Source organism: Saccopteryx bilineata, chromosome 2 (genome assembly GCF_036850765.1).
Source record: "Saccopteryx bilineata isolate mSacBil1 chromosome 2, mSacBil1_pri_phased_curated, whole genome shotgun sequence".
Taxonomy (NCBI): Eukaryota; Metazoa; Chordata; class Mammalia; order Chiroptera; family Emballonuridae; genus Saccopteryx; species Saccopteryx bilineata.
Window position 1 is genome coordinate 358342611 of NC_089491.1, and position 25116 is coordinate 358367726.

General features: G+C 43.5%; 1 protein-coding gene across 2 annotated transcripts in view; it reads left to right on the forward strand.

The window, feature by feature from the left end:
* The window catches only part of ANKFY1 (ankyrin repeat and FYVE domain containing 1), a 76328-nt gene that overhangs the window by 31353 nt on the left and 19859 nt on the right, over positions 1 to 25116 (forward strand). For both annotated transcript variants that reach the window (XM_066262976.1, XM_066262975.1), the window contains exons 4-12: positions 2831 to 2966; positions 9622 to 9745; positions 11622 to 11771; positions 13450 to 13615; positions 17508 to 17712; positions 19761 to 19829; positions 20045 to 20244; positions 21320 to 21417; positions 22976 to 23204. In XM_066262976.1, the coding sequence (XP_066119073.1) occupies positions 2831 to 2966; positions 9622 to 9745; positions 11622 to 11771; positions 13450 to 13615; positions 17508 to 17712; positions 19761 to 19829; positions 20045 to 20244; positions 21320 to 21417; positions 22976 to 23204 (1377 nt within the window). The remainder of the gene's footprint in view (positions 1 to 2830; positions 2967 to 9621; positions 9746 to 11621; positions 11772 to 13449; positions 13616 to 17507; positions 17713 to 19760; positions 19830 to 20044; positions 20245 to 21319; positions 21418 to 22975; positions 23205 to 25116) is intronic.

The window sequence follows — 25116 nt, forward strand, 5'->3', positions numbered from 1 at the left end:
TATCAAAAATTAATGATCCCGGTAGTTGGGCTTATGAAATTTGTACTTTTACACATTGCCAGTCATAGTGTAAAGGGGTATGACAGTTTTAGAAAGCAGTTAGACAGCAGAGCTATAGTTTTTTTTTTGTCAGATGGATTCTGTCATAAATAATTCAGACAGCATAGTTTTATGTGTGATTGTGAAATACTGAATGCAACCAAAATGACTAAGAGTGGGAAAAATGAAATATTGACAGTCCCTGTAACAAATAAAATTACATGAGGTTTTTGTTGTTGTTTGTTTTTTTTGTTTCTGTTTTTTTTATTCAGTGAGAAGAGGGGAGGCAGAGATAGACTCCCACATACGCCCCAACTGGGATCCTCCTAACAACCCCTCTTAGGGCTGATGCTCAAGTACCGAGCTATGCTCAGCACCTGGAGCCACTCTTGAACCACTTGAGCCACTAGCTGTGGGAGGGGAAGAGGGAGAGGAGAGGGAGTGGGGGAGAAGCAGATGGTTGCTTTTCCTGTGTGCCCTGATTGGGAATTGAACCCAGGACGTCCATATACCTGGCTGACACTCTATCCACTGAGCCACCAGCTAGGGCTGCACATTTTCTTTTGATGTTATGTAATTGATAGTTCTTAAAATTCATAACTAGCACAACTTTAATTCTGTTAATTATTAAAGAATTTTAGCACATGTGGAAGATACAACAGGCAATTAAAAAAATATATATTTTGGCCCTGGCCGGTTGGCTCAGCGGTAGAGCGTTGGCCTGGCGTGCGGGGGACCCAGGTTCGATTCCCAGCCAGGGCACATAGGAGAAGCGCCCATTTGCTTCTCCACCCCCCGCCCCCCTCCTTCCTCTCTGTCTCTCTCTTCCCCTCCTGCAGCCAAGGTTCCATTGGAGCAAAGATGACCCGGGCGCTGGGGATGGCTCCTTGTCCTCTACCCCAGGCGCTAGAGTGGCTCTGGTCGCGGCAGAGCGACGCCCTGGAGGGCAGGGCATCGCCCCCTGGTGGGCAGAGCCTCGCCCCTGGTGGGCGTGCCGGGTGGATCCCGGTCAGGCGCATGCGGGAGTCTGTCTGACTGTCTCTCCCCGTTTCCAGCTTCAGAAAAATACAAAAAAAAAATATATATATATATATACATATATATATATATATATATATATATATTTTATTGATTGATTTTTATAGAGAGAAGAGAGAGAGAGAATGGGGAGGAGGGGAGCAGGAAGCATCAACTAGTACTATAGTAGTTGTTTCTCGTATGTGTCTAGACTGGGAAAGCTCAGCGTTTCAAACCAGCAACCTCAGCATTCCAGGTCAATGCTTTATTCATTGCACCACCACAGGTCAGGCAATACAACAGGCATTTTATACCAAGTATTTAAAATATAATAGGCCCTGGCTGGATTTCAGTTGGTTAGACTAGAGCATCATATCAAAGTGCAGAGGTTGTGGTTTGATTCCTGTCAGGGCACATATAGGAACAGGTGTTTTTGTCTCTCTTCTGCTCTCTTTCTTCTTCTCTCTAAAAATCAATAAAGTGAACATTAATAAAATAAAATAAAAGCCTGACCAGGCAGGGGTGCAGTGGATAGAACATTGGCCTGGGAAACTGAGAACCCAGGTTCAAAACCCTGAGGTCACTGGCTTGAGTGTGGGTTTATTCAGCTTGAGTGCAGAGTTGCTAGCTTGAGCATGGGATCATAGACATGACCCCCATGGTCACTAGCTTGAGCCCAACAGTTGCTGGCCTGAGCAAGGGGTCATTGGCTTGCCTGGAGCCCCCCAGTCAAGGCACATATGAGAAAGCTATCAATGAACGGCTAAGGTGCCACATGAGGAATTGATGCTTCTCATCTCTCTCTTTTTTTATCTCTCTCTTTCTCCGTGCATGCACACATATATGTGTGCACACGTGCTAAAAATAAATAAAAACAAAACAATACTGTGTTGACTATCTTAGTACATATGTTTTTTATATTTTCTCAGTTATTTTCTTAGGTTCTACATATATAATTGCTTTGTAGAAGGTTATGAACTTTTAAGAATCTTTGCTAGTCTGAGAAACAAAATGTATTCTAGTTTAAATTTTATTTAGTTATTCAGATTTATTGGTCATTTTTATTTGTCTCTGTGAATTAGCTATTATATCTATTACCTCTTTTTTCCTTGGATGTCTATCTTCTTATTTTTTGGTAAGGTCTTTTTTTTTTTTTTTTTTTTTTTTAAAGAGGGAGATTATTTTTCTTTTAATTAATTAATTAATTTTATGACAGAGACAGAGAGAGTAACAGAGTGGAAGGGAGAGAGATGAGAAGCATCAACTCCTTGCTGCGGCACTTTAGTTTCTCAGCGATTGCCCTCTCACATGTGCCCTGACCAGGGGGCCACAACAGACCGAGTGACCCCCTGCTCAAACCAGATGAGCCCACACTCAAACTGGCAACATCGGGGCCTCGAACCGGGGTCCTCCGCATCCTAGTCCGACGTTCCATCCACTGCGCCACTGCCCAGTCAGGCGAGGGTCTTTTTATTAGAATGTAAACTGTCATGTGTTAAAAATATTTTCCCCCAGTTTTTTTTTTTTTACTTAACATCTTTAATAGGTTCATTTCCCTCATCTACCACCTCTTTTAAAACTTTTAACACTTTTCTAGAGTCTGATGCTGCCCAGAATGCTTAATCACCATTTGTAATCGCTGTGTGATATTTCTTTTGAGTTGGATGTACCAGAATATACTGTATTATTAGCCTCAAATTTTAGGGGTCCTCAAGAAGGCTTAGGTGTCATAAATGCTGTGTTTTTAGTTTCTCCACTTTTTTTCTTTGACCAGATGCTAACCCTGAGGTGACGATGACAATGCTTCGCTGGATCTATACAGATGAGCTGGAGTTCAGAGAAGATGATGTGTTCCTCACTGAGTTGATGAAACTAGCTAATCGCTTTCAGCTACAGCTCCTTAGGGAGAGGCAAGTCACAGCAGATATAGTCAAGCACCTCAGATGGTGGTGGCTGAGCTTTAATTATGCCAAGCTCTGGGAAAACAGCTTCTCCTACTAATGTAAATAACTTTTGCAAGGCGTTCTTTTAAAGGCTATAGGGGGGAGAGAATTTTATCTCCCTTGTTTTGTGTTACCATGTAAGCTAAACTTTGCTAAAGCTTTTCAGTATTTTTTTTCCACTGGTTTATTACCTGAGATTACATAATGGTGTGACTTGATAATCTTGAATGTGAATATAATCCAATGTCCTAACCCTCAACTTTCCTTCCTATCCCTTTTCCTTTGACATTTAATTCTGCTTCCTGATCCATCTACTTGAATGAAGTCCTTGGTCATACTCTCTTTGCTGGAAACATATTAATACCTGAGAGTATGGCTCAGTAAGTTTCTGAGATCTTACTTCATTTCTGCTTTTGAGGTTCCCAAAGAGACAGCCTGCTATGTTTTTTGTATTGCATTTTTTAAGTTATTGTTCTCCCAAGTTGGCCTTTTGAAACCACAGAAAACAAAACATTCATCAAATATCAGGCAAAATGCCCTTTAGTTTCTGTTGGAGGTATGGCCCTTGGTAGTCACCTTGGTTGATGAAAGTATCTTTTTACATCATTTTGTGATCTTTTGTATTCCCCTTGGTATGTGAAGAAATGACTTTCTCCTGAGTGGGTGAAGGGATAGTTTCAGCCATCAAGAGGCAGTCTGCCTGTTGTTGTGTTACACTTACAGAGCCAAGAGAGGTCGTACTGCTTGCTCTGTTTTCACCGGGCCGTTTCCCATGGGATGGTCCATTATGCCCCACATGAGTCAGTACACAGGTTACTCCTGTCTAAGATTGATGTGGGCTTGGTTGGATTTGAATTCCTAAATTCAATAACTAAGAAAAAGCCGAAACAAGTCTAAGATTTGTAAGCACAAACAGCATCAGGCTAATAAAACTGACTTGACTGTCAGGGCCTTACACTTAATTGTTTCGTTTGCTTGTTTATGTGAGTTTTTACACCATCTGAGAGTGAAATGAGAGTGATTTTAATTAGATTAAATCTGATTTATATCTTTTTTTTCCAGATTTCCTGAGCTTTCTCCCATTGACCTTGTCAAACTTGCTTATAAATTAAATTGCTTTGATAAAAGTGCCATGGGTTGGAGTAGTTTAGATAATTGTAATCTGTGTAATGGATTCTTTAATTAAAATGTTTGTTTATTGACTGATTAGGCTTTATAACTATCAACATTATCAGGCTCAATGTTGTATTGTTGGATGTGGGGCATTAAGTCGTCTGTCATGAAAGAGAGAAGCAGAGTGAGGGACAGATAGAGACAGACAGACAGGAAGGGAGAGATGAGAAACATCAATTCTTCATTGCAGTACCTTAGTTGTTCATTGATTGCTTCTTATATGTGCCTTAACCCGGGGGCTACAGCAGAGTGAGTGACCCCTTGCTCAGGCCAGCAACCTTGGGCTTAAGCTGGGTGAGCCTGCACTCAAGCTGGTGACCTCAGAGTTTTGAACATGGGTCCTCTGTGTTCCAGTCTGATGCTCTACTGTGCCACTGCCTGGTTAGGCATGTCAGGGCTTTGTTAAGAGCTGGAGTGGTGGAGACCCAGGAGTGGATTAAATGTTGGCTTTTTTAAAGGTCACAGAGTGCTCTAAATTGTCTGCAGGAGAAATTATATATTTGAGACAGTGCAAGGGCTCTGACAGAAATGTGTGCAGTTAAATATGAAGTAGATGTTGCTCATTTTTGTAAGGGTAAGGATCTTGGTAGTTTGGGAATGCTGTCACCAATTTGATGGAAAGGAAGTTTTGTGGGGTTTTTTTGGTAAGTATTACCAGGAAAATACACTTTTTTTAAAAAAAGGAACCAGCCTGACCAGGCGGTGGCGCAGTGGATAGAGCGTCAGACTGGGATGTGTAGGACCCAGGTTCAAAACCCCGAGGTCACCAGCTTGAGTATAGGCTCATTCAGTTGAGTGCAGTCGCTGGCTTGAGTGTGGGATAATAGACATGACCCCATGGTCGCTGGCTTGATCCCAAAGGTTGCTTGCTTGAGCCCAAGGTCTCTGGCTTAAGCAAAGGGTCACTCAGTCTGCTGTAGCCCCCCCCCCCCCCCATCAAGGTACATATGAGAAAGCAATCAATGAACAACTAAGATGCCACAGCAAAGAATTGATGCTTTTCATCTCTCTCCCTTCCTGTCTGTCTGTCCCTATCTGTCCCCCTTGCTGATTCTCTCAGTCCCTGTCAAAATAATAATAATAATAATAATAAATTTTAAAAAAAGAGGTACTCAATAAAACCTTTTGTTATTCCACAAAAAAAAAAAATTGTTTTTAAAAAGAAACCAATAGTGTATGCTAAAAATTGACTGTTAAAACAAATTTTTTCCTGTTTATAAAATACATGTTCAGTGCATTGTGGTATTTGGTAAATGCAGAATGATATAAGGATGAAAACCAAGTAATCTAATTCAACCACAGGTGCTTATCTTTTTATTAATTTGTGTGTGTGTGTGATTTATACACATGAGATTGATACTAGAACTAACAGGTTTTTGTGGGACATAAATTAATGTCTGATTTTGTATTTTAAAAATTAGGTTTATTGTTTTTATGCATGTGTCTTTTTTGTACTCTAAAATTAAGAACGTATTAATAACAAAATCCCTTCAGAAAAGCTACCCTGTCTGATACTTTTTAAAGAGATGTGAACTGAGAATCAAAATCATGTCATTTACTATTTGCAGCCTATCCAAATAGTGAATGACACTGTGGGGATCCCAGAGTTTAGTGAAAATGAACTGTCTGCCAGTTGTAATAGAACACGTGTCCTAATGAAACATAGCTGACCATCTTGGAGCAATGTCATTTGGCAGTAGAAAGGAGGAGAATGGGATTTTCAGACTCGAAGCATTGTCTGTCAATGTGCTTTGTAAAGTGCTCTACAAAAGTATAACCTCGATACTTCCTGAGATTATGACATATGTTAGGACACTAGGATGATAAGACCACAGGTATTTGTCATTGTAAAAATCTCATATGTATCTGAAAAGAGGACTTTTCTCCTGGAATTCTCTTGATTTCATAGCCAAGGTCAGAACGACTTCCTTAAACATTGCTGTGGTATGGTAGGAGTTTGCAGAAGCTGGTGGTTCAGAGGCAGAGAGAGGAGGCTCAAAAATGAACATTATTACTCATTATTATAGTAATTTATTTAGCTGTGGTAACAATTTGATTTAAAAGTGCCCTGGGAGAGATGCTTGTTTATATGAGGCAGCTGTGTTACTAAAAACAAAGCATTTTATAGGTCTTGGAATAAATTAGGCTCCTGCATTTACTGCTGTATGAGAAAATGACTCCAAGGTTAATCTTGCCCATAGCCTAAGGTCTTATTTGTGAAGTTTTGAAAGTTTGTTCCTCATTCTTCCCAGGTCTTTCTCATGCTCCTCCTTTCTTCCCCCACCACCCACTCCCTTGGTCCTTCTCCACTTATGTAAACAAAACCTCACTGGGGCCCTCTCCAGGTGGTTCAGTGGGTAAATTGTCATCACAACATGCTGAGGTCACGGGTTTGCTTCCCAGTTAGGGCACCTATGAGAAGCAATCAGTGAGTGCCCAACTAAAAATGGAACAACTAGATGGAACAAGTTGTTAATGTTTTGTTTCTCTCTCTTTTTCTCTCTCTCGCCCTTGCCTTTTCGCTCTCCCTTCCTCTACCTCTCAAATCAATAGGGAAAAAATTTTCTTTTTCTTGTGGGAGAGACAGAGAGAGTCACAGAGAGGGTCAGATAGAGACAGAGACAGGAAGGGAGAGAGATGAGAAACATCAATTCTTCATTGCGGTTCCTTAGTTGTTCATTGATTGATTTCTCATATGTGCCTTGATGGGGGGCGGGGGGCTATAGCAGACCAAGTGACCCCTTGCTTGAGCCAGCGACCTTGGGCTCAAGCTGGTGAACTTTGCTCAAACCAGATGAGCTCATCATGCTCAAGTTGGCGACCTTGGGGTGAACCTGGGTCCTCCACATCCCAGTCCGACGCTCTATCCACTGCCCCACCGCCCGGTCAATCGGGAAAATTTTTTTTTAAGTGAGAGGAGGAGAGATAGACCAACTCCCTCATGCATCCTAATTGGGATCCACCTGGCAACCCTTGCCTGAGGCTGACACTTGAATCAACCAAGCTATCCTCAGCACCCGGTACCAATGCTCCAAGCAGTCAAGCCACTGGCTGCCAGAGGGGAAGAGAGAAAGAAGGGGGAGGAGAGGAAGAGAAGCAGATGGTTACTTCTCATATGTGCCCTGATGAGATTGAACCCGGAATGTCCACATGCTGGGCTGACGCTCTATCCACCGAGTCAACAGGCCAGGGCCAAAACAATTTTTTTAATTAAAAAACTTGCCTTTTAAAATAGAGTATTATCTGCTAGCCAATCAGTTATTCTTATTTATAATAGTACTGAAACCTGTTCATATTAGCTGTTGAATTATACAGCTTTCTTGAGGACCGCGGACTTATGAGCATACCTATTATGTACTTCCTACTGTACAATGTTAGTATAGTTTTCTTTTATCTTGGAAAACAGATTCTCTAAACCTCTGATATAGACCATTCTGATTTTACAGAAGAGATAAGAGGACTGAGGGCTTATGTAATTTGGCCTCTAAAATTCATTGGATCTCAACTCAGGTCTTTCTTATCTCACAGTTCATTTTGCTCTCAGTACTGCATTCTGTCCTTATGAGCAGAAAAGGGTTTTTATGGGGGCTGTGGAGCACAGGAGGCAATGGTGGGGTATCAGGGAATATCCCTGACACTATAATAGGCCTCTCTGCTAACCTTGGAGAGGAACCTGATTTTGAGGGAAATGTACAGGCAAGGATCATGCCACCAGCCCTGACCCATGCCCCCAGGCTCATTCTGTGGAGGCTCACTATAGTTCCCGGGAATTCTAGGGCAGCGGAAGCCTGGGTCTTCCTAGACTTCACCTTCTAGGCTAGAGTGTGTGCCTGCGTTGTGCTACCAGAGGCCTGCTTGCCTGTGTGTAGCCCTCTCTTCTCTTACGTAGTTATTCTCTTATTTGGTGTACTGTGCTTTGTGTACTGTGGCTTGTACTAACTCAGTTGTTTCTATACATAATATTTGTTGTTTTTTTAATTTTAGTGAGAGGAGGGGAGGCAGAGAGATACTCCTGCACATGTCAGAACCAAGGTCCACCCGGAGAGCCCACTAGGGGGCGATGCTCTGCCCATCTGGGGCATTGGTCCATTGCAACTGGAGCCATTAAAAATTTTTTTATTGATTTTTTTTTTTTTAAAGAGAGAGGAAGAGGGGGGGAGAGAGAGAAAGAAGAACATTGGTCTGTTCCTTTATGTACCCTGACAGGGATGGAACCAACATTCTCTGTGCTTTGGAATGAAGTTCTAACCACCCGAGCTGTTCTGGCCAGGGCTACATGATAGATTTTATTTTTTATTTTTATTTTTTAAGTTTCAGATTTATTGTTTTTTTAGAAGCTTAGTCTTTTTTTTTTTTTTTATACAGGGACAGAGATAGACTCAGTGAGAGGGATAGATAGGGACAGACAGACAGGAATGAGAGAGATGAGAAGCATCAATCATCAGTTTTTCATTTTGACACCTTAGTTGTTCATTGATTGCCTTCTCACATGTGCCTTGACCGCAGGCCTTCAGCAGACCGAGTAACCCCTTTCTTGAGCCAGCGACCTTGGGTTCAAGTTGGTGGGCTTTTGCTCAAACCAGATGAGCCCGCGCTCAAGCTGGTGACCTTGGGGTCTTGAATCTGGGTCCTCCGCATCCCAGTCCTACGCTCTATCCATTGCGCCACCACCTGGTCAGGCTACATGATAGATTTTTTGAGTGAGCTTTTTAAAACAGCTTTATTGAGTTAAAATTCACATAACATAATTCACCTTTGGGAGGACTTTTAAGGGCCAAGGAATATATGGAGGCTCATATTTGAAGCTATTTCTAAGTCACACTGATTTCATAATTGAGACGTGCTAGTGCAGTGGTTGGCAAACTCATTAGTCAGCATAGCCAGATATTAACAGTACAACGATTGAAATTTCTTTTGAAAGCCAAGTTTTTAAACTTAAACTGTGTAGGTAGGTACATTCCTTATCTAGGTAGTGCCCGCACGTGGTATTTTGTGGAAGAGCCACACTCAGGGGGCCAAAGTGCTGCATGTGGCTCGCGAGCTGCAGTTTGCCCACCAGAGTTAGTGGAAACTGCAAATGTGTCCCATATGTTTAACTATCAAAGGTCTGAACTTGACCCATTGTGTGTTTGATATTATATTCTAGTTGTCTGTGTATATGATCAGTGAGTTTTGTGTGATTAATTTTAAGGGAGTTGGGGGATTATGCTTAACATTATTTACAGGTTATTTGGATTCTGACCAGAATGAGCAATATAGTTTCATCATGAAATTCTAGTACTTTTACAACATGGTAGCTCAGCTATAATTTACTCATAACTACTTTGCTTAACCTTGCACTTTAGTGTTATTGGATGTAGCCACCAATACACAGATTACTGCTTTGGTTTGTAAGTTTATAAATGTATTTGTACTAATAATACTGTTCATCATTAATATTCTCTTTTAGATGTGAGAAGGGTGTTATGTCTCTGGTGAATGTCAGGAACTGCATTCGCTTCTATCAGACTGCGGAGGAGCTAAATGCCAGCACCCTGATGAATTACTGTGCAGAAATTATTGCAAGTCATTGGGTGAGTGAGAGATTGAGGGGTGTGGACAAAGCTTCCTTACTGGAATCATAAGACCTGGGCGTGGGACCAAGTTCCATGACAAATTACCTTTCAGATACCTGGTTTCCTCTTAGTACAAAATTGAAGGCTAAGTACTAGTTGCATTACATGGTCTGTGAGAGTCTTTCTGGCCCCAAAAGTCGTGAAATTCTGATTTCGGAGTAGTGGGCAAGTAGCTCAGGTCAGGAAACAGGCTTGGAATGGAGGTACACCTGCTTTCACCCTCATCTACAGAAGGTGCAGCTGTGAGCCACAGGAGCAGGTGCCGCCGGGGGCCAGCAGCCCTGCAGTGCTTGGCCTCACTGTTGGGGGCTTTTCCTTGCTTTCTCCATCCTGTGGAGCCCTGCTGAATTTAGATTTTCCCTGCTTAGGTAGCTTTCATCATAAAGAACAGTTTTTATTTTTCTTTGTTATGTTAACTGTTTTAATTTTTTTAAGAAGACTTTATTGATTGATTTTACAGAGGAGAGGGGGAGCAAGAAATATAGTTGCTTCACTTTTTAGTTGTTCATTGCTTGTTGTATGTGCCTTGACCAGACAAGTGCAGTGTTTTAAACCAGCAATCTCAGTGTTCCAGGTCAGTGCTCTATTCACTGTGCCACCACAGACCAGACAACTATTTTTGCATTTTTTAAAAAAAATCTTGGCTAGTGCTGTTTTATAACCTAGTTTCTGAAGTATTTGTTATTCAATAACATTGTGAGCAAAGTGTCTAAAAGAATTGGATTTCTTTTATTTTTTTAAAGATTTTATATACTGATTTTAGAGAGGAAAGAACTGGGGGGAGGAGCAGGAAGCATCAACTCATAGTAGTGCCTTCTCATATGTGCCTTGACTGGGCAAGCCCAGGGTTTCAAACCAGAGACCTCAGCATTCTAGGTCAATACTTTATCCACTGCGCCACCACAGGTCAGGCTAAAAGAATTGGGTTTTAAAGAATTGAAGCAGGAATGGCAACTTTTCTGCTAAAATAGGTATAAATTTAGAGCTCTGCAGTAGCAGAGATCAGTTGTGACTCAGTAGAATGGATTGTTTGCAGAAGTTTTAGTTAATTCTGGAATTATCATCTCTGTGGGGGTTGGGGGGAGGCTCCTCTTGGTTGTGTCCTTGGAAGTCAGTGCTGCTTGTGTTTACTGTCTCCTCAGGAGACACAGCAATTTTGTCATAAATAGCACAGGCTCGGGAGGTAGACCTCTTGGCTCTGGATGCCAGCTCAGCCACTTATCACTATGTAAACTTGGACAAGTTATTTAGCCTCTTCATGCTTTACTTTCTTCATCTGTAAAATGGAAATGGGCGTTGGCTGGTTGGCTCAGCCGGTAGAGCGTCGGCCTGGCATGTGGAAGTCTGGGTTTGATTTCCGGTCCGGGTACACAGGAGAAGTGACCATCTGCTTCTCCACCCTTCCTCCTCCTCTCTCTCACTCACTCACCCTCTCCTCCTGCAGCCATGGCTCGAAGGGCACTGAGGATGGCTCCATGGCTCCATCTCAGGAGCTGAAATACCTCAGTTTGCTGAAATCCTTCAGTTGCTGAGCAATGGAGCAGCAGCTCCAGATGGGCAGAGCATCATTGCCCTGTAGGGGGCGTGCTGGTAGATCCCGGTCAGAGCCCACACTGGAATCTGTCTCTGTCTCTGCCTTCCTGCCTCCCACCTTTCACTTAAAAAAAAAATGGGAATGATAATACTACCTACTTCATAGGGTTTTTGTGAGAATTAAATGAGTTGAAAAATGTTAAACCCTTTAAAGTAGGGCCAGACAGTTCTAAGGACAATGTCAGTTATTATTGAAATGTTGAATCTGTTCTGCTTTTCACTGTCTTTAATTAATCCTTAGGATGACTTACGAAAGGAAGACTTCAGCAGCATGAGTGCTCAGTTGTTATACAAAATGATCAAGTCCAAGACTGAGTACCCGCTACATAAAGCTATCAAAGTGGAGAGAGAAGACGTGGTCTTCCTTTATCTAATTGAAATGGATTCACAGGTACTGTAGCTATTTTTTTTTTCATTTTTCATGCCTTTCTCAAGCTATGTTTTGCTTATTTTTTTCTATAATGTTCTTCACTTCTTCTGAGCCATTACTGGCACAGTCTTTAATGCAGTTTTTTTACTACTCGTTTGTTCAAGGCAATCTGAGCTTTTTCTGTCATGCTTCTCAAAATTCTTCCAGCCTCTGCCCATTGCCCAATTCTAGAGCCACTCCACATTTTTAGGTAGGGGTTACTGCAGAACCCAACTTCTAGGTACCAAAATCTGTTTTAGTTTCTTTTGCTGCTCTAAGAAATTACCATAAGACTAGTGGCCTAAAACAACACAAATTGATTCTCAGACGGTTCGGTAGGTTGGGAGTCCAGCAGAGGTTGTCTGCAGGCTGTGTTCCTTTCCAGAGGCTCTGGGGGAGAATCCATTACCTGCTCATTTGATCTGCAGGCAGAATTCAGTTCCTTGTGCATATAGCGCCACTGCCCCGATTTTCTTGTTGACTGTCAGCTGAGGATTATTCTTAGCTTCTAGATTGTGTCCCATTCCTTAGCTCATGGCCCCTTCCTCCATCTAAACAGCCAGTAATAGTGGGCCAAGTTCTTCTCATGGCACATCTCTGACCTCCTCTTCTGCTTCTCTTTTTTACTTTTGAGGTTCATGCGATTAGATAGATTGGGTCCTGCTGGATAATCCAGGATAATCTTTCCCATCTCAAGGTCCTTAACCTTAATCACATCTGCAAAATGGCCTTCATCATATAAGGTGACATTCACAGGTTCCAGGGGTTAGGACATGGGCATCTCTGGGCGCTATTATTCTGCCTGCCACACTGCCTTAAAGAAATGCAATTGGTTTTGACAGATGAGAGTGTTGTATGTTTTATCCTGGGTGCCCAGTGTGTGTGGGAGACATTAAACTGCTAGGAGGAATTAAATAGTTAAGCCAGTCTTTTATGAGAACATTAGCTGTTTCCCATCAGGCTCTCAGAACCTCTGCCCTGGCACTTATCTTCTTTTCTTTTCTTTTTTTTTTTTTTGTATTTTTCTGAAGCTAGAAACGGGGAGAGACAGTCAGACAGACTCCTGCATGTGCCCGACCGGACCGGGATCCACCCGGCACGCCCACCAGGGGCGATGCTCTGTCCCTCTGGGGCGTTGTTCTGTTGCGACCAGAGCCACTCTAGTGCCTGGGGCAGAGGCCAAGGAGCCTTCCCTAGCGCCCGGGCCATCTTTGCTCCAACTCGGCTGTAGGAGGAGAAGAGAGACAGAGAGGAAGGAGAGGGGGGAGGGGTGGAGAAGCAGATGGGCGCTTCTCCTGTGTGCCCTGGCCGGTAATCGAACCCGGGACTTCTGCACGCCAGGCCGACGCTCTACCACTGAGACAACCGGCCAGGGCCTGGCACTTATCTTCTTATAGCTCTGTTTGCACTTCCCTCTCGTCCTTGTAACGTCTTCCATGGTATATGTATCTGCTTTGTGATTCCCCTTTAATTCTGCGCTGCCTGAAAGGCATGTGCCCTGAAGAGGCCTGAGAGAAGTTTGTGAATTCATTTGACTTTGGGGAGTAAGCTAAATTTTGACATTTGCATAAGAGATGGTATTTAAGAGTCGAGGTGGGAGAGAGAAAATCAGTTTTATTATCTGCTGGCTGGGTGCTAATTTACAGATTTATTTGTGCAGCTCCCTGGGAAGCTGAATGAATTGGATCATAATGGAGATCTTGCTTTAGACCTAGCTCTTTCACGGCGACTGGAGAGTATTGCCACCACACTGGTTAGTCACAAAGCTGATGTGGACATGGTAGACAAGAATGGCTGGAGCTTGTTACATAAAGGAATCCAAAGAGGTAGGAAGAAGTATGTTTTATATTTTTCTCTGCAGGCAATTTTACTCACACCGAGTAATTTTTGAAGACTCTGACCCTGTTCCAAAAATCCTTAAAAGCTTTTTGAGTCTGTACTCACAGGGGCTGCATGGTTTAGAATTTGTGACCAGTGGGTCAAAGGGAGACTGAAGAGCTATTGTCTGTGCCTTATTGTTTAGGCTCTTCGTAGTGTCAACAGGGGCCTAGAAGAAAGGCTAGAAAGATGGTACTTTCAGAAAAAATACCTTTTACTTGTAAGCAGTTGATTTGTTTGCTTTCAGTATCTTTCTCTAGGCTCTTCTGTCATGGCAAAGTGATAAAGTTTGATTTTATTTTAGAAAAGTTATACTTTGTAGCTATAAACAAAAATGATAAATTGTAGCTATATTTTAAATACATAGTCATTAGTATTGTAGTATCTGCAGTGGAACAACAAAGCATGGATTTGTTGTTCCACATATTTATTCACTCATTGGTTTGATTCCTGTCTGTGCCCTGACTGGAAATCAAACCCACAATGTCAGCATATCAGGACAACACTCTAATCAACTGAGCTACCTGGCCAGGACTGCAGTAGTCAGCAGTCATTTTTGATTGAGTAGGAAGCTGTATAGCAATAGCATTCCAGTATAGAATGAAGTTTTTATTTTTTTAGGTGAGAGGAAGGGAGATAGTGAGTGAGGCTGACTCTCGCATGCACCCGGACTGGTATCCACCTGGCAACCCCATCTGGGGCCAGTGCTCAAGTACTGAGCTATTTTTAGCACCTGAGGCTGATGCACTCCAATGGAGCTATCCTCAGCGCCTGGGGCCATGCTCTGATCAATCAAGCCACTGGCTGCAGGAGGGAGAGAGGGAGAGAAGATGGTAGGGAGAGAAGCGGATGGTTGCTTCTCCTGTGTGCCCTGAATGGGAATCGAACCCAGGATGTCCATATGCTGGGCCAATGCTCTATCCACTGAGTCACTGGCCAGCGCCGAAAGTTTTCAAAAATTCCAAAGCCTTAATTTTGTAGAGCAATAGATGACTTGATTGAAGTACTTGGCTACTTTTTGGTTTATGTGTGGACATTAAAGACAGAGTATACTAGCCTGACCAGACGGTGGCGCAGTGGATCGAGCATCGGACTGAGATGCGGAAGGACCCAGGTTCGAGACCCCGAGGTTGCCAACTTGAGCACTGGCTCATCTGGCTTGAGTAAAAAGCTCACCAGCTTGGACCCAAGGTCACTGGCTCGAGCAAGGGGTTACTCAGTCTGCTGAAGGCCCGCAGTCATGGCACATATGAGAAAGCAATCAATGAACAACTAAGGTGTCGCAACAAAAAACTGATGATTGATGCTTCTCATCTCGCTCTGTTCCTGTCTGTCTGTCCCTATCTATCCCTCTATCTGACTCACTCTCTCTGTCCCTGTAAAAAAAAAAAAAAAAAAAGACAGTATACTGATTTCCCCACATCTTAATCATGTATTTTATACACTTTCAATTATGCGTTATTACTATTATTATTGTCTCTGCTACACTTTTGCCATTCACAGTTTGCTCCTAGTGGGTGGAATGTAGGTGCTTCAGATATGGTTATGTTGCAGCTATGGCTTTACCCTTTTTGGGGAAAGGTTTTAATAATATAAATACGTCTCTAAGCTATGTGCTAGAGTGTTAAACCTGCTGGCTAATGGAGAGGAACATTTTGTTCATCATAGGGAAGGAAATCCATAGAGTACGTGAATGTCAAGAGCAGATGCATTTTTCCCAAGCACCACTCTGCATTGTGCAAAGCCATTGGGTGCTTAGCACTAGGTGTGGGTTAAGTGTGGAAAGTTTCCACCGCACAGGGAATTATTCTTTCCCATACTGTTTAGTGTCTGGCATACTTATTTTGGAAACAAATAGACATGTTACTAAAAAAACAATCTCAGAATATGTTTCTTTCCTGTTAGGGAGTTAAATTCTTATGTGTGATGAAAAACATCTTTGATGAGTTATTAAATATTTTGGTGATTGCTTAGTTACAAGAATTGCCAAGAATTGGTGATGCATTCTTGATGCTTATTTTCAGACAATTTAATCTTCCACTCTGAATTTATCAGTTGCCTGCAAGACTGTGGATTACAGTGTGGTTACGATAAACATGATCGCTGCTAACTTTGGAGAGTGTGGCATGGTGTGGTAGACACAGCACCGGTGTTGCAGCTTGGGTGTACCAAGGTTTGAATCCTGGCTCATCCAATTACTCTGGCTTTGGACAAGTCACTTAACCATTTGGGTCTTCTTTTCCTTATCTGTAAAGTAGGAATCATGTCTTTTACTGGTTGTTGGGAGAATGAGAGGCAGCGTTAGTAGCACACCTTTCACAGTGACCACTACCATGTAGTAGTGTCAGCCTCATTACTTACCTTGGCCCTGTGTTGGAGTACTGCAACTAGCTCCAATTGCTATAGTCGTTTTCACCTTTCTTCAACTTGAACTGTTAATCTTACTTGAAGTTCATTATTTATTCATTCATTCATTTATTCATTCATTCTTGACAGAGACAGACAGACAGGAGGAGAAAGAGATGAGAAGCATCAATTCTTTGTTGCAGCACCTGAGTTGTTCATTGGTTGCTTTCTCATATGTGCCTTGAGTGGGTGGCTGTAGCAGAGCAAGTGACCCCTTGCTCAAGCCAGCAACCTTGGGCTCACGCCAGCAACCTTGGGCTCAAGCCAACAACCTTGGGCTCAAGCCAGTGACCTGGAGCTCAAGCCAGGGACCATGGGGTTATATCTGTGATCTCACACTCAAGCCAAACGACCCTGCACTCAAGCCAGATGAGCACATGCTCAAGCCAGCAACCCTCAGGGTTTCAAACCTGGGTCCTCCAAGTCCCAGTTCGATGTTCTATCCATTGCACCATTGCCTGGTCAAGCCTGAAGTTCATTATAATAAGAGTAAAGATCTGCCTGACCTGTGGTGATGCAGTGGGTAAGCGTTGACATGGAATGCTGAGGTTGCCAGTTCAAAACCCTGGGCTTGCCTGACCAGGCAGTGGCGCAGTGGATAGAGCGTCAGACTGGGATGTGGAAGACCCAGGTTCGAGACCCCGAGGTTGCCAGCTTGAGCACGGGCTCATCTGGTTTGAGCAAAAGCTCACCAGCTTGAACCCAAGGTCGCTGGCTTGAGCAAGGGGTTACTTGGTCTGCTGAAGGCCTGTGATCAAGGCACATATTGGAAAGCAATCAATGAACAACTAAGGTGTTGCAACAAAAAACTAATGATTGATGCTTCTCATCTCTCTCCATTCCTGTCTGTCCCTATCTATCCCTCTCTCTGACTTTCTCCCTCTGTCTCTGTAAAAAGAAAAAACAAAACAAACAAAAAAACCCTGGGCTTCCCTGGTCAAGGCACATATAAGAAGCAACTACTATAAATTGTTGCTTCCTGCTCCTCCTTCGGTTCTCTGTCTCTCTCTCCTCTCTTTAAAGTCAATAAATAAAATCTTAAAAAAGAAAATAAAGATCTTTCATATATGAAATTTAAGTCTGGTTCTAGACATATGTTAGAATCTATAAATAAAATAGTCAGTGATCATTCTAATAGCCAAGTATACCAGTCAGTTTGTGTGAACAATGAAATAGGCAGCCACTGTCTGGTGAGTCCACAGGAATGCCATCCCTTCTGATTAGCTGTATCTGGGTAAAATTCAAGTGTGTAACTTCATGATTTCAGTGATGAGTTCCCAACTACAGGTGTCCCAAGAGTTCCACTTCAGACACACCCAGTCATTCCTCTTTGTCTGCAGTTACTGACTGGTACCTTTTGGGTGCAGCATTGGCCAGAATAGCTTGCCCTGGGTATTGTCATATGTGACTGTTCTTCTGTTATTTCTTTTCTAGGAGATCTGTTCGCTTCCACTTTCCTCATTAAGAATGGAGCCTTTGTCAGTGCTCCTACCTTGGGTGCCCAGGAGACACCGCTGCACCTGGTGGCATTGTACAGTTCAAAGAAACACTCAGCTGATGTGATGTGTGCGATGGCGCAGATTGCAGAGGCCCTCCTGCAGGCTGGTGCCAACCCCAACATGCAGGACAGCAAGGGCAGGCAAGTTGGGGAGCGAACAGACTGTGCCTAGCACCATTTCCAGAATGTTATTTTATGGTGGCAAGGCAGGAACTTTATGTTCTTTAGTTTGGTATTATTCAATCTGGTATTTATTGAAGTCACAGCGATTTGTTACCCAAATGAGAGACATGACTAAAGCCAGACATTTGGGGAAACCATTTTCATCCTGAGTAACTGAGGGCTTTGGAGTTTTAAGTAATTTCTGTTATCTTCAGAGTGGTCATCTAGTTCCACTCCTCCAGCAAAACCTTCTCCTGGCACCTTTGTTAGAGTTGCTTAGATAGACTGAAGAAGTGGAGCATGCCATCTCAAGGCAGTCTGTTTTATTTTTGTGAGGTCTCATTGTTGGGAAAGTCGGTGTATTAAACCCAGTTCTACCTCCTTGTAAATACTGCCACTGCAGAGACCTCTCTCTGCACAGCTTGCCATTTCTTCCGTAGCACAGCCCTCTGTGTATTTGACAGTGGCAGTCATGTTCCTTTTCCCCCTTCCAAAAATATTTAGTTGAGGGTTCCTTGTGTTTTAGAATCTAAGAAAGGGCTGCTTGCCTGACCTGTGGTGGCACAGTGGATAAAGTGTCGACCTGGAAACGCTGAGGTTGCCGGTTCGAAACCCTGGGCTTGCCTGGTCAGGGCACATATGAGAGTTGATGCTTCCTGCTCCTTCCCCCTTCTCTCTCTCTTTCTCTCTCTCTCCCCTCTCTATAATAAATAAATTAAAAAAAATTTTTTTTAAAGAATCAACTGATAAATGCATAAATAGGTAGAACAACAATAGATGTTTCTCTCTCTGTCTCTTCCTTCCTCTCTCTAAAATCAAGAAATACATATAAAAAAAAAAAAGAAAGGGCTGCTTGTCTTTGGGACAGCAGTGTGGGAGGCAGTGAAGGGGAGTGAAGCTACCTGAATGACCAACATAAGTTGGACTCACTTTTCATCATAAAAGCTCAGTATTTTATAACTTTGAAAACACTGTCAAAAAATAAGAATTGTGTGAGGTTGTTAGAATAGGAAAATAGATTTGCATGATGGACAAAATACATGGATGGATCTCCCCGTGATCTCCCAATATTGTGTGATAATTATTTTATTACCCCAAAATAATTGCATTTGTTTTTCTTCTGTTGACTTCAGTTTTTTCCCCCACCTGCAGTCAAGTTTGGCAGTCTATAACTGAGACAGACGCCAGCCAGGGGGTTCCTGTGCTCTGCAGTGCCAGTAACCTTCAGGGCACTGAGGGCAGCAAAGAGCAGTTAACTGCCACTCTGATCAGGTCCTACCTGTTGCTGCTCTACCTGTTTGAGTATAGGAATTATGGGAAGAAAAACTTCCTTTTCCTACCTATGGTAGAAATTGCTGTTTTAAAAACATGAGTATCGCCTGACCAGGTGGTGGTGCAGTGAATAGAGCGTCGGACTGGGACACTGAGGACCCAGGTTTGAGACCCTGAGGTCTCCAGCTTGAGCGTGGGCTCATCTGGTTTTAGCAAAAGCCCACCAGCTTGAACCCAAGGTCGCTGGCTCGAGCAAGGGGTCACTCAGTCTGCTGAAGGCCCACGGTCAAGGCACATATGAGAAAGCAATCAATGAACAACTAAGGTGTCGCAATGCGCAACGAAAAACTAATGATTGATGCTTCTCATCTCTCCGTTTCTGTCTGCCTGTCCCTGTCTATCCCTCTCTCTGACTCTCCCTCTGTCTCTGTAAAAAAAACAAAAAGCAAAAAAAACCACATGAGTATCTGCGCAATCAATAAGGGTCAGTATTTAATTGGAAAGTATTTATATATCTTTCTTTTATTAATTCTTATCCTTTTGGCTACTGAATAAATGGTAACATTTAAGCAAGTCCATTTGCATTCTTTGAAACTTCATTAAGGGTTTGAAAAAGTATTTGCCACAGTAAAAAAAGACACTGTTCAGAAATGTGGTATTTCTTATGGATGGTGATTCTTCATAGGATTCTAGTCGCCTCTTGCTGTGAGTAATTAGGCCATCCTGACCGATACCTCTTCTCCTTCATCCTGCAGGACTCCCTTACACTTGTCCATCATGGCCAGGAACGAATACGTGTTCAATCAATTGCTGCAGTGTAAACAGTACGTAGGGAAACATGGAGAAATGAAAGAGCAATTTTGAGGGTGGGATTGTGAGTGAAAAATAATTGTTTTAAATGTCTTTTAGTGTTACAAATTTTAATAAGTAAAATTTTTAAAATGATCATTCCAAAAGTATAAAGAGGAAGAATGAAGCTGTTGTCAGTATAGAGTGTCTGAAGAACATGTTTGATGTTCACATTGCTTTTGTGTCGCAGGTTAGATCTGGAACTGAAAGACCATGAGGGCAGCACAGCTCTGTGGCTGGCAGTGCAGTATATCACTGTGTCGTCCGACCAGTCTGTAAACCCCTTCGAAGACCTCCCTGTGGTAAACGGGACTTCATTTGATGAAAACAGCTTTGCAGCCAGACTCATTCAGCGTGGCAGCAACACCAATGCACCCGACACAGTAACAGGTAAAACCTGGGTCCCTAAGGGATAATGCTCACGTCTGGAGCGCCATGAAACAGTGTGTCAGTATTCTTCCAAAAATTTAGAAACAATGAAATGTTATTATGAAAAGTATTTCGTGCTGATTTTAACTGCAGTGGAAGTCCAAGTTATTTTTATTTTAGTCTTGTGCTTCACAAAATTTAGCTAGACTGAGTTATATGTGTTACACTGAAACACTTCCATTTGTTTAATGCAGTGAATGGCAGACTTTTTGAACTCAGAGCTCCTTTTACCCTCTTAAAATTATATCCTAAAGAGCTTTTTGTTTTGGTGGGTTACATTTTTGTTGTTTATCACATTAGAAATTATAACTGAGAAATGTTTTAAAGATGTATTAACCACCTTTCTGCTGGTGGACACCACCAGGTAAGCACCATTCAAGCCTCCCCTCCTGTAGCCACCTTGTTTAAGTCAGAATGATAGGGCTAAACAAAACATTTCTAAGCCAAGGACAAACATTGAAGACCATAGGAGTAAAACTCAAGTATTTAAGGGACATTTTCTGGTAGAACTTTAGCTCACAATGTCTTCAAAATGGACATCTAGGCAGAGTTTGTCAGATACGGGACACCACCCCCACCCTCAGGGACATTTGGCATCATCTGTATTCATTTTTGATTGTTACTACAAGATTGGGGGTGCTATTGTCACCTAGTGGGCAGAAGCCAGGGATACTGCTAAGTATTCTGCTATGTAGGACAGACCCCTATAACTGGCCTCAAATATCAGTAGCACTGCTATTGAGAAACCGTGTTTAAATCCAGCCCCAGTAAGGGTATGTAACTTACCTCTGGTCCTGGGTGGCGGATTGTGCAAACCCAGGGAAGAATAATGTCTCCTGACTTCCAGAACAAGCCATTGCTAAGTCCAGGCCCATCCTAGTCTCTGGCTACTTACAGAGAGTGCCTCTGTGGACCTCAGTGTGACCTTCTCAGGTCAGTTGTGAAAAATGGAGGGGAAGGACAAGGTGTGCTGCAGTGTGGAACTGGACTTCATTTTTATGCAAAGGGAAGAATGAATATGCCCATTTTCTCCTAGGAAATTGCTTACTACAGCGGGCAGCTGAAGCAGGAAATGAGGCAGCAGCTCTTTTCCTGGCAACCAGTGGTGCCCACATCAACCACAGAAACAAGTGGGTGAGTGTGTCAGGGAAGCCGGGGGAAGCGGTTTTGATCTGTGAAAGAAATGGCAGTGGCAGATGCGTAGGGAAAAATGGGATGGATTCTTGCTTTTAGTTTTTGTCAAAGTAATGTAACATGATTAAAAAACCAGAATGAGCCTGACCTGTGGTGGCGCAGTGGATAAAGCGTCGACCTGGAAATGCTGAGGTCGCCGGTTCGAAACCCTGGGCTTGCCTGGTCAAGGCACATATGGGAGTTGATGCTTCCAGCTCCTCCCCCCCTTCTCTCTCTCTGTCTCTCCTCTCTCTCTCTCTCTCTCTCTCTCTCTCCCTCTCCTCTCTAAAATGAATAATAAAAAAAAAAAAAAAAAAATACCATTACCGTTTTGACCAAAAAAAAAAAAAAAAAAAAACCAGAATGAAACAGATGCTTTTATCCTCAAACGTTGGTTGGTTGATTGACTCAGCACCATTTTGTAAGCATTTGTGGTATTTCAGGTCCTAAACTATATGTATGCATATGTATCCTTCTGTGAATATTCTGTCACTGGAGAGAAATGTGAAACTGGTATCTTTAGGGGACAGTAATTGCATGGTGGGAGCAAGGAGTAAGAGAAAATTTTTTTTCATTGAATATTCTTGTAACTTTTGAATATTGAATCAGGAATCTATAATACCACCTTAAAAAAAAAATAGAGAGAAAGAGAGAAGAGAAAAAACAAAAATAAAAAACCCAGGGGCGCAAGGGAGATTTTGAGGGGAACACGGGGGAGGGGGGGTGCATTCGGGGCAACACTAGAATCTTTGTAAACACAATAAATTAAAATCAATAAAAAAATAAGACAACTTAAAATGTTTCTAATTTTAAAAAGTAATGGGAGGTGGTCTCGGTCAGAGTTCAAAGTGAGGTTGATAGAGTGAGTCAAAGAAACAGGGTCTGGGCGTGCTGGTGGGGGTTTAAGAGGTGATGGTCCTGTCTTGGGCTGTGATCATGAGGCTCTTCCCTTTTTTTTTTTTAATTTAGAAAATTAATTTTAATAGGGTGACATTGATCAACAAGTGTACACAGATTTCAGGCAAACATCACTATATCATTTGAACAGTCAATTAGGTTGTATATCCATCACCCAAAACCAGATCATTTTCTGTCACCTTATATTTGTTGTTTTTAACCTCCTCCCCCAGGCTCTTCCATTTCTGTGGTGTTTATTTTAGTGACTATTGAAGTCCTCTGTTGTTGTTTAATAATAGTCAGATGATATTTGTATAATAAATAATTATAAAAACAAAGTCAAGGGTGGTTAAGAAGGTCATTGTAAATGCAGAGGATGAGAAGCCAGGACATTTGGAAGGTGCCTGCGAGACACTGAAGAAACTAAGGATGATGGTATAGGGGAAAGGAAGGAGAGACCAGGAGGAATGGTGTGAAAGTCACTGAGGTCAGCTGGTGACGGGGGACCGAGGCTGTGACTGGCACAGAGGATCTGAGTTTAGCACTGAGGCTGTCATTACTCCTTTCTGAAGGGGGCCCCCAGCCTGAAAGTGCTCTGATTCGGTCATTTGTTTCTATTCAGGGAGAAACCCCCTTGCATACGGCCTGTCGGCGTGGCCTGGCCAGCCTCACTGCAGAGCTCCTGCAGCAGGGTGCCAACCCAAACCTGCAGACGGAGGAAGCCCTGCCTCTGCCGAGGGAGGCCACGTCCCTGACCAGCTCAGTGGGCAGCCTCTATCTGCAGACGCCGCTGCACATGGCCATTGCCTATAACCATCCAGATGTGGTGTCTGTCATCCTGGAGCAGAAAGGTAGGTAGTTGGAAATTACTGCCTGTCACTTTAACCTTCAAAAGGTGGTTTTGAATAGTTAATTACAGAGTAGATGTTTCTTCCATTGGTGAGTTTTTAAGGTTAAACTGGATCAGCATATACTCTGGCTCCCGACTATAGTGTACATTTTCAGGAATGGGCCTGCCCACTTCACCTAGTGGGTTAAGGTGTTAGAACCTTTGACTCCTTCTCTCTTATTTGAGGGTGTTTCCCCAGGCATTTCTATGCTTGATCTTAGCCAAAAGGCCAAGAAGCAATCCCCAGGCATTTCAGTGTAGGTCAAGCAGAGCTTGCTTTGGCATGAGCTCTTTGAGAACTCTGCTGCGGCGGGTCCTGCATGAGCATCAGCCCTCCCAGGTGGCCTCTGAGCCACCCTGGCAGGTGAACCATGAGATAGGGGCCCAAAAGAAGGGAAGCCCCTGCAGTGGGGAGGCCTCTTTCCCTCTGAAAGTCTCGGATAGTTCTCTCCTGTCCTGAAATGTGTTTTACTCTCCTCTGCATCCTGGAAAAAGACCAGTGCTTTTTCGCACTGGAAGGAAGTGGGGTGTAGGTAGAATGTGCTTTTTCTTGGTCCTCAAAGGAATTGTAAAGTGGTAGGAAAACCTTGCCACGGTTTGTTTTGATTCTCTTTTCCATGGTCAGGTAATTAATGTGTATTTCCCTAACAGAATCTGGTTTTTTTTTTTTATGATGATTCATTGTTCTAAGCTTTTTAAGAAGTTCATTTTTGGCCCTGGCTGATGGTTCAGTAGATAGAGCGTCGGCCTGGCATGGAAGTCCCAGATTCAGTTCCCAGTTAGGGTGCACAGGTGAAGCAACCATCTGTTTCTCCCCCCGCCCCTGTCCTCCTGCTCTCCCTTTTCCCCTCCCATAGCCAGTGGCTAGATTGGTTCAAGTGTGGCCCCAGGCTGTTGAGGACAGCTTGGTTGGTCTGAGTATGTTGGCCTCAGGTGCTTAAAATAGCTCAGTACTGGAGCATTGGCCCAAGAAGGGATTGCCAGTTGGATCCTGGTCAGGGTGCATGTGGGAGTCTGCCTCACTATCTCCTCTCCTCTTATCTAAAAAGAAAAAAGGCCCTGGCCGGTTGGCTCAGCGGTAGAGCGTCGGCCTAGCGTGCGGAGGACCCGGGTTCGATTCCCAGCCAGGGCACACAGGAGAAGCGCCCATTTGCTTCTCTACCCCTCCGCCGCGCTTTCCCTCTCTGTCTCTCTCTTCCCCTCCCGCAGCCAGGGCTCCATTGGAGCAAAGATGGCCCGGGCGCTGGGGATGGCTCTGTGGCCTCTGCCCCAGGCGCTAGAGTGGCTTTGGTCGCAACATGGCGACGCCCAGGATGGGCAGAGCATCGCCCCCTGGTGGGCGGAGCGTCGCCCCTGGTGGGCGTGCCGGGTGGATCCCGGTCGGGCGCATGCGGGAGTCTGTCTGACTGTCTCTCCCTGTTTCCAGCTTCAGAAAAATGAAAAGGAAAAAAAAAAAAAAAAAAAAAATTTAAGCTTTGCTCTGTAATACTATATTTCTTGGCTTCTACTCTCCACAAGAAGATGGATCACATATTTTAGACAGGTAGTTTGAAACTAAACTCTTTATTATCTTGGACACTTTAAATGTGATCCATGGGTCACCTGACCTGTGGTGGCGCAGTAGATAAAGACTCGACCTGGGCCCTGGCCGGTTGGCTCAGTGGTAGAGTGTCGGCCTGGCGTGCGGGGGATCCGGGTTCGATTCCCGGCCAGGGCACATAGGAGAGGCGCCCATTTGCTTCTCCACCCCCCCCCTTCCTCTCTGTCTCTCTCTTCCCCTCCCACAGCCAAGGCTGCATTGGAGCAAGGATGGCCCGGGCGCTGGGGATGGCTCCTTGGCCTCTGCCCCAGGCGCTAGAGTGGCTCTGGTTGCG